Source organism: Gopherus evgoodei, chromosome 15 (genome assembly GCF_007399415.2).
Source record: "Gopherus evgoodei ecotype Sinaloan lineage chromosome 15, rGopEvg1_v1.p, whole genome shotgun sequence".
NCBI classification, from domain to species: Eukaryota; Metazoa; Chordata; order Testudines; family Testudinidae; genus Gopherus; species Gopherus evgoodei.
The window spans coordinates 15,839,068-15,848,201 of NC_044336.1; the positions used below are offsets into that span (position 1 = coordinate 15,839,068).

Genomic DNA, 9,134 nt, shown 5'->3' on the forward strand with positions numbered 1-9,134 from the left:
GCTTTGGCCAGCCCTGACACAAATTAAGCACCGATGAGAGAGGGACATGAACTAAAACCACAGAGCTGGATTCTGATCCAGATTCAAACCCCATCTCCCCGGAATGGACTGAAACCACACACTGGTTTGGAAACCCCAACAGTTGTGAGGGAGAGGGAGATTGTGTGTGTCAGTCTGTTCGTGATTTTTCCCAAGCTTGGAGTGCTCCAACTCAGCTCAGGGGGAGCTGCCGAGAGGCATGTGTGACTTGTGAGCCCACAGTCTCCCTTGAGTTATGATGAATCTGTCCGGCCTTGTGCTCTGCCTCACTCCTCGCTCCGTAGCACTGTATCTTTACTCCCAACCCTTAACTTCAGGTCTTAGTTCATTCTGCCCCTATGACTACATAACCTCTCTCTGCCAGTCCACCACAACACTTCCCTCTTCCTTCAAGTCCCTCATTGAAACCCACCACTGCTGTCAGATTTTACTCTTGGGGAGTGCTCAGATACTATGGGGATGGGCACCTATCTAGGAAAGAGAGTATTTCATTGATCAGTTACGACTCTGTCTGCTCCCATCCTCATGTCCTGTTCTTTGATTGCATCTCTCCCACTTGGATGGTAATCTGCTTCTGGCGGAGACCTGCCTGAACTCTCTTTCTAAAGTGTCATGCATGGCTGCAGCACTGAACATATTAACCCCACCCACCGTTCTCAGCAATCGTTAAATTGCCCAACTGGGGAACGAAATTAGGTCAACCTCACCCTAGCTTCACACAACAAACCCCAAAATTTAGAGAGACTGCTTGAAGATAGCTTTCTGATCATTCCTGGATAATCTGCTGTCTTCCCTCCAGTGGTACCCGACACGTACAGCTAGCAGAGAGCAAGGAAGCATGCATCACCATGGATAGCAGACATCCCTTTCCAAACCAGCAGAGCAGAATGGAATCCAAATAGCCATTGATTTAGGCCAGCCCGCAGGTCCCCTCCACCCCTTGGCCTCCGCCTGTCTGAGGACCGCCTGGAATAACAGGTGAGAGATGGAACAACCTGGAATTCTCCCTTACCAGTCTTTTTAAAACCCTATTGTTTCCAGTCAACCTCAAACTCATTTACAAGGATATTTAAGAAAGATGATGAAATTAACTTCATCTTATAGAAGAGGTTGAATGGGAGGGAAACCTCCCAGCCATATAGTGGCTGGGCACTGAAGGGAAGGGAAGAAGTGGGGAGGGTCATATAATCATTAGTTGATGCATTAACCTTGCATCTTTCTGGTCCCTCTGGTTGTATAAACATAGCAATGAAAAGTGCTTTCATTCCCTTCATAAGTCAGCAATGGAGCACTTAGCCAGGGAATGGGGCAGTAACACATCCCACTGGACTCATCACTAGGGGAAGAAAACAAACCACTAACAAAGGAGCAATTTCTCACATCATGTAAACCAAGGATTCTAGCTAGCTGCTGGCTCTGGGCAAAACCCTGGGACCTGAGATGAGTGTGCCCATCTGTGAGTTCTACATGGGTCTGGTCATTCATCACCTGTACTAGGTAGATTCCAGGGCAAGGCTTTTCTCACCTGGTGGAAATCCAGTTTGAGAGTAACCTGAAATCTGGCACTTTTCAAGCCTCAGGAGAAAAAACAAACAAAAAACCCCCAGAAAAATCTCTGGGACTGAAGGGAAAAGCTGTCAAACGCGACTTTGAACATTACGTGACATTTGCCAACAGTGCTCCGCTCACTCTGCACCTGGCTTGCATCCCTCCCTCTCAGCCTTGATCCGTCTAGCCTGATTATACTGCAAGCACTTTGCAGGCATGGACTGTGTATTCCTAACCATTTGTACAGCACCTAGAACCACCCTGATTGGGGATCATGGGTGTATCTGCAATACAAATATTAACTACCAGCTATTCATAATTTTACATCTGGGGAAACAGTCATAGAGAAGTTAGTGACTTGTCCGAGGGTACACACAGTCTTTGACAGAGTCTAGAACAGACACCAGGTCTCCTGATTTCCCGTTTTGTATTCTGACCATGCTACCTATGTTAAACTAAATATCAGGTGTTACCAAGTTCAATGGCCTCTTTCCTCCCCACCCAGCAGACACTGATTTCCTTCAGTCTGAGCCCTGGCCACTGCAGATTAAGAAACAGATTGGAACATCTGGCAAAACATTCAAACTCAAACTGAAAAGGGTAAATATGATCCTTTAACACCTCTCAGGTCTAATTCAGATCCCATCTAATGCAAGGGGGTGGGGGAGGGATTTGCAGAGCATAGGAACAACAAAAGGGATAACACAGGAGCAGTGGTGTGTGAGAGCCAGGACTGCTTTCCTCTTTGTGTGACAGCAGTGTTATGTTACCCACACACTCCACTTTGCTAATGCATTTCAGGTGATGCACTTAGTAGGGAATCACCTCCATGGTAATTATTAAGCACCGGTCCTCACTATAACAATACCACAGGCATCGTGACAGACAGGACCAGGTCTTCAGTTGGTGTAAATTGATGTCCATATAAGTCAATTTACACAATGTGAGGACAATCTTGGGACAGATTCTACCCTCAGCAGCACTGGGATAATTCACTGACTGCAGTGGGCCTGATTCTGCCCCAGTGCACATCTGGAGCAATTCCACTGAAGTCAATGGATTTCCATGTGTGTACAACTAGTAGGAGTGAGACCAAAAACCAGGACTTGCCTCCAGCATGCAGAAGTTCTGCTTTCACTGGTCTACAAACTAAATGAGGCATACAAATGCAGGGGGTGGTGGCAGAGATATGCCCCATGCAGGTGTTTCAGTTACTGGTCTCTCTCTCCCGCTGGTCACCGCGTTTTGTTTTAGCTAAGACTTTCCTCTACCCCTCAGGAGAGAATAGTTTAGGAACCTTTTCCAGTCTTTCTAACTGCACTGAAGAATATGCCCATGGAATATATACTCATAGACCAGGAAACAGAACACAGCTGAGGTCCTTTGGGCGGATGTATTTAAAATGATCTCAAGTGATTAAAAGCTCCTACTGGGGGCTGTAATAAACGAGGATTTAATAATACCAGGAAAGATTATGATTGCCCACAACTCTGGGTGACAATTATGTTCTGCAGACCTGAAATTCCTCCTGCAGTTTCAAGTGAATAGGTTCTTAACATTTTTGTCCTGAACTGACAGTTGCTCTTTACCAGTTGCCATGTTCCACCCCAGAGAGGGTTGCATTTCAGTGGTGGGTGAAGCACTTCTTATACCAATTCTATGTATGGCATAATCTTGTCCTTGTGAGTAGGCTCCATGCTGCAGTGGGGCTGGTAGAGGGAAATGAGAACAGAGCGGTGCATTTTGCACGTCAGTCAGAGGAGTTATTCTGTTGGTGCTGGAAAGGGAGGGTCGGGGTGGCCAACTGCACTGAAAAGGAAAAATGTCCCTCCAAACTCTGGATCTAGAGCCACATCTGAATGACTTGGCCCAGCTCTATAATTAATGTATCCTAATCCCAACACCCGTGGATTTAGGGGTCATGTGGATTCACACAGCTTTCTAAATCCCAGTTTCCTGAGTCAGGAGGATCTCTAGGCTTATGCCATGTAAATACCACCTCTACCCCTTTGTGGTGACATAGCCAGGCAAGCGACAGCAGGTGATGAAAGGAACACACAGAGCCTCTTGCTGTGAAAGAGGGATCTTTGCCTTTGTTCCATTGCAATAAAGGAACACAGGGAGGAGAATTTACATATCTACTGTGTTCCCTGGCTGGGGACAAAGGGGAACACGTTATCAGCCAAACCTATCTGCTCTTCTGATCTGCATTTTGGAAATGTGACTGACCGCTGAACTCTCTTCACCCCAGGAAACAAAATGGCCTAGCACATGAGTCACCCGCTCTGCAAGGCCCCTGTAAACCACTTCCCCTTAGTTCTCACCAACACAACACTAGTAAGAGAGAGACAGGGTGGATGGGGTAATCTCTCTCATTGCACCAACGGGTTTACAAGCTGGAAATATCTTGTTGGTGCAATAACAGAGATCACCCCACCCACCATGTGTTTGTAACAGAGGGCAGCAACCTTTCAGAAGTGCTGTGCCAAGTCTTCATTTATTCACTCGAATTTAAGGTTTCGCGTGCCAGTAATACATTTTAACTTTTTTAGAAGGTCTCTTTCTATAAGTTTATAACGTATAACTAAACTAGTGTTGTATGTAAAGTAAATAAGGCTTTTAAAATGTTTAAGAAGCTTCATTTAAAATTAAATTAAATTATAATACAGAGCCTCCCAGACCGGTGGCCAGGACCCGGGCAGTGTGAGTGCCACTGAAAATCAGGTCGTGTGCCACCTTTGGCAGGCGTGCCATAGGTTGCCGACCACTGGTCTGCAATAATATCCTAGGACCGACACAGGTACAACAACACTGCATACTACCACAAGAGGGCAGCCTTGCTCCATCCAGCCTTTAGGCATTTCCTGCACTCCTAGATCATTCTTCATCTCTGAGACCCAGCTGACCGTGAGGTTGTTAGTAGCCAATTATGATTATTCCCTCGGTTCCTCAGCCCAATTTGGAAAAGGAAATCCCTGTTATTAATTGCTACCTGACACCCAGACAGCTTCATCCTCTCCTCGCTGAAGGGGAATAAGGGATTAGACTAAGCATGTTTATCCAGACGAGAACACAACCATCAGGGGAGACACCAGCCCAGCTCAGTCTTTAAAGGTAATGGACGCAGTTCAGGCTTCCAGGGCCTTGACAGAAAGTGGCTCACCAGCGCAAGGGATTAAGCAGCACGTACAAAGCTACAGTCTCCCAGTTGTAGGTGCACCAGAGAAGCAGATGAGGAATGAGCTTTCCATCAACACACTGTGTTTCTAATTCAGAGGGAAGGGGTATGGGCTGCCTCTAGGCCTCTGCCCCATAGAGGAAACAGGTGCAGGCCAGGATGGCTGAAATGTGAACGGCCATGTCGGCATGCAGGCAGTGCTCAGGTGTGCAAAGAGAAAGCAGGTGCATGGTCTCCAGAGGTGCCAGCAGAATATCCTTCAAAATCATTCTCAGCTCATGGGTATTTCCAGGAATCTCGTAGCATTCCAGCAAGGTTCCAGAAAGCCTGATCCTGCACCCTGGGTGGTACAAGGAACGTTGAGTCGGGCCTAGGTGTCAAAGAGATTTTACATTGCAATGGCATATTGAGGTCGTAAAGATGGACACAGAAAGGACAGTGGAGCCAGGACTTGCAATGTCTCCACATATCCGACTGCCCCTGAGATGAGCAAGAGTCTGTGTGCACTGTGTTTGCAGGACTGGGTCCAGGAAATGCAAAAGCTGGGTTAATGGTTGCTTTATTTTACCAGAGCAGTGCAGAGCTACTGGACCATATGAGTGAATCTGGATCAATTTGTTCAATGGGAGCACCTTACTGATAGATGGAAAATGCAGATATGAACTATATAGCACAATGAATGTGTCCGTATTACCATAGTACCCAGGAGCCCAAGTCATAGACCAGGGCCCCATAGTGTGAGGTGTTGTACAAAGCAGAAGAAAAGTGGCTGTATAAAGTCACCGGCACAGTGGATTTACAAGTGTCTAACTCTGTGCAAGTGTCTAGCTGAGAGCCGAACTTGTCCCACTGTGTCTATATCCCCCTTTAAATGGATGTATATTAGAAAGTTCTTGGAAGCCAACACTATAATGGAACACACAGCTAGACTTCCACTATAAATCCTGTGTTTTCACCAGTTTATAACTTTCCTGCACATTTACCTTTTGGGCTGAAACTCTGACTGGTGTGACTCTGGTGAATTTCATTGAATTGAGTCTGATTGGTCAGCTCTGAATAGCATGTGTCGGTGATACAATACTCTTTCCCCAGTTTCTGTAAATTGATTGTATTTGGACAAATCACAACACATCTAACCCCAACACAGTAAACCTTCGCTGGCAGCAAGTTCTCAGTGAGACAGAGTCACTGACAAAGTTGGAGGAAAAAGTTAATATGCAATTTGAAAAGTTCCACCTTCACGTATTCACATCAACAAGTATTTTTGCTTTTTCGGGACAGTATGAGGCAACTCCATCATGTAGCGCAGCTTAATTGTGTGTTGCCACACATTGGACAGTTATATAGAACACATCCAGGTTTTCCCCTACATAGAGAGTGCTGCTCTTTAAACATACAGAGAAGCGAACATCCGCCTAGTTAATAAATATGACGCCCATGTCTATAGAATGTCACTGGTGTGCCACTGGCACCCACTTTTCTATATTTTCACGGACTCCAGCCCCAAGTGGCAAAATCCTATTTTGATCCATCCTCATGTTTCCCTTAGCCCTGTTTTAGATGGCCGGCTAGATCCTTGGTGCAAGTCACATCTCAGATTTGGGTATAACTTTCTGCAAACAGCACATCACTGCTGTTAGAGGAAGCAAATGTAACCCCCACCCCCAAACCAGGCTTTACTTGGAGAATGTAATGCCTCTGCGATTTTGATACGGTGTAGTACTGGAGTTATCTTTGTATTCCACGTTTTCAGGCGGCTCTTCTGATTACTTACTGTCCTCAGACTTGTATGCTGCCATGTTAAGTCCTATCTTCCTTTTTTTAAAAATAGTCAATATCGCTTCCACTAATGAATGCTCGGCTGCAGAAGAGCAGAGTAGCCAAAGATTCAGCCCTTACCGTAAATCCAATGCCCACGGTGGCAGAAAAAGAGCCGGGAATGAACTTGCCCTGGTCAAACTGAACCAGCAGTGATGTCTTCCCCACTCCACTGTCTCCGACCAGGATAGTCTGTAAGAATCAAAGAGAGAGCCATTAGCATCCTCTGGTAAGTGACTCAGGAAGCTGAGAACTGCCTTTGCCTCTGCAGGCTTCTCCGATATATATCCTCTGCATGCTGCATGGGGAAGATCATGGCAGTTCCGTGCCCCCTTTCCCCACGTACCTACAGCTGGGTTATTTGTTGCTTGTGAAGCCCCTGGATCCCGCTGAACACATTCTGAGCTGGTGTAAATTGCTGCAGCTCTGTTGAAGTCAATGGAGTGATGCCAATTTCCACAAGCTAAGGATCTAGCTCCTAGGGTCTGATTCTGCCCTCACACCGGCTTTACGCTAGCTTGACTCTAATGACTCCTTTAGAGTTACTCCTGATTTACACCAATGTACGTGAGAATCAGCCTCACAGCTTCTCTGAGGGATCCAAGTAGCAGCAAACACCCAAGTGCTGAGGGTGGGGGGGGATCTGACCCAGCCAACTGTCATTAACCCTCAAGCAGCAGGGAAATGGAAAGCTCTGTTCGGAGTCCTTAGCCAGCACTTTGGGGCCAGAGACCACTTGGGATCACAGGGTTCAGGAGACTCACTGCAAGTCATTAGGAGCTGGGCTCCTGAATCTCTAAATCCCTCTTGGGACTTTGCCATCTAAACCACCTAGGGCTGGCAGTGCTGAGCAGCACAATGCCTCAGCACCTGTAGAAACCGAGGCCCCAGCACCCTCAGCTCCCACGGACTTCAGCTCAGCCTTGTCAGTCATCGCACTGCCCGGGACCAATACTGCGAGTGCGTTAGCCACGAGTATGGGCCTGGGCCTGGGCCAGTGAAGCACAGGGAAGGACTCCCATTGAGTTCCATGGGTGCTGGATCAGACCCCCGGGGCTGCAGCCCATTGGAGTCAATGGGAGTTTTAAGGGGAGCTGGATCATATCATATGTGAGAAAAGATGCGAGTGGCATAGGACTTAGGGCGTATGTGGGTGTGTAAAGAGTCTCTCAGGATCACGCTAGCTCCTCACATCCTAATATTCTCCAGGGAGCCTCCCTCCCGCCCTTTGAAATACGTCCCTAACACCTCTGTTCTGCTGCAATCCTGCCACTGTACAGAGCTCTCCTTTGTTCCTGAGGGAAGGGAAGAGCTGAGCAGGGCTCTTACACCAGTAGTCCCTGAAGCCAGGAGACCGCTACCCTCTTACACCCAACCTTCCTGTTCCTCTTTCCCTCGGCTTTCGGGGCACAGAACATTGTGAAAATCCAACCGCATCTAGCTATGTGATCACCACATCTGGTCAACAGCTTTCATGTGCAAATAACAGCTCCTGCTACACAGAGCCCCCTCGGAGGAGCTGGTGAGCCCGATTTCCTCTTTCTCTGCCTCCGTGGTGGGGCCTATGCCACACGGCTCTCCAGGTGAATTATCAGTGATCTCAGAAATAACTAAGTTCCGACATGGAAACCATCCAGTCCCGCGTATTAACCGCACAGAGCAGTGCTACCCAGAAGCCAGCCCTAGAGATGGAGAATTATGATGGCTCCCTGAGCTTCTCTCCTTTCAGATTCAGTGAGATGCCACCGTCCCACAATAAACTCCTACCTCATGGCCTGACAACTGTTATGAACAGAGCCCCTCATTTAAACTGATCCACTCTCCCTGGGCCCTTCCTTTTCTCTAACTCTCGCCAATGTACTTCCTGAAAGCACGGTTCCACTCTGGAAAGTGACCCCATAAAAATGCAGGGTGCTCTGTTTGCATCCATGTTTATTCCAATATTTTTTTCCCCAGCTGCAGTCCCTGCAAACTCAACCTAGGATTCAAAAGTCAGGCTAGAGTCTCTCCTTCTTGCATATCATCACCAGAAATAAAAGCGCTGTCAGCCCTAATTTACCTCCATGCAATGCCATCATCTTCAGATTATATCCTCAGGGATGCTTGACGTAGTGTATATAATAGCGTAGTGTACCTTTAAGTAGTTTGTGAGCCCTTTAATGATGCTCACCATGTTCTGTTTTAGAAGACACCAGAGCCCAATTGGATCAGCAGTGCGTTTATCTATAGCTAGGCCTCTAATCTTATGTACATTCAGCAAACACAATTATTTGGTCTCCACTGTGCCCATGTGGTTCCTTTATTTTATGTTTGTTGCCTGAAGGGCTAAACCACCCAACATCCAGGTAACCTCATATACAAATAGGTTTGCATAGGTGTAACCGATTGGCTCTGTAATGGGAATTTAGCATTCATTTCTGGTGATGATGCAGGAGGAGGAATAGAATCCAGACCCCCAGCACCCCTGCCCCTTAGCCGTGCTGGCTTGGCAGGGCTAACAGGAGTAAACAAAGCCTTATTTCTGTCGTAAAGTCAGCACCTATAACTCTGA

General features: G+C 47.1%; 1 protein-coding gene across 3 annotated transcripts in view; it reads right to left on the reverse strand.

The window, feature by feature from the left end:
- RAB37 (RAB37, member RAS oncogene family) overlaps nucleotides 1–9,134 on the reverse strand; it is a 69,952-nt gene that overhangs the window by 28,605 nt on the left and 32,213 nt on the right. For all 3 annotated transcript variants that reach the window (XM_030534493.1, XM_030534487.1, XM_030534491.1), the window contains exon 2: nucleotides 6,665–6,775. In XM_030534493.1, coding sequence (XP_030390353.1) covers nucleotides 6,665–6,775 — 111 coding nt within the window. The remainder of the gene's footprint in view (nucleotides 1–6,664; nucleotides 6,776–9,134) is intronic.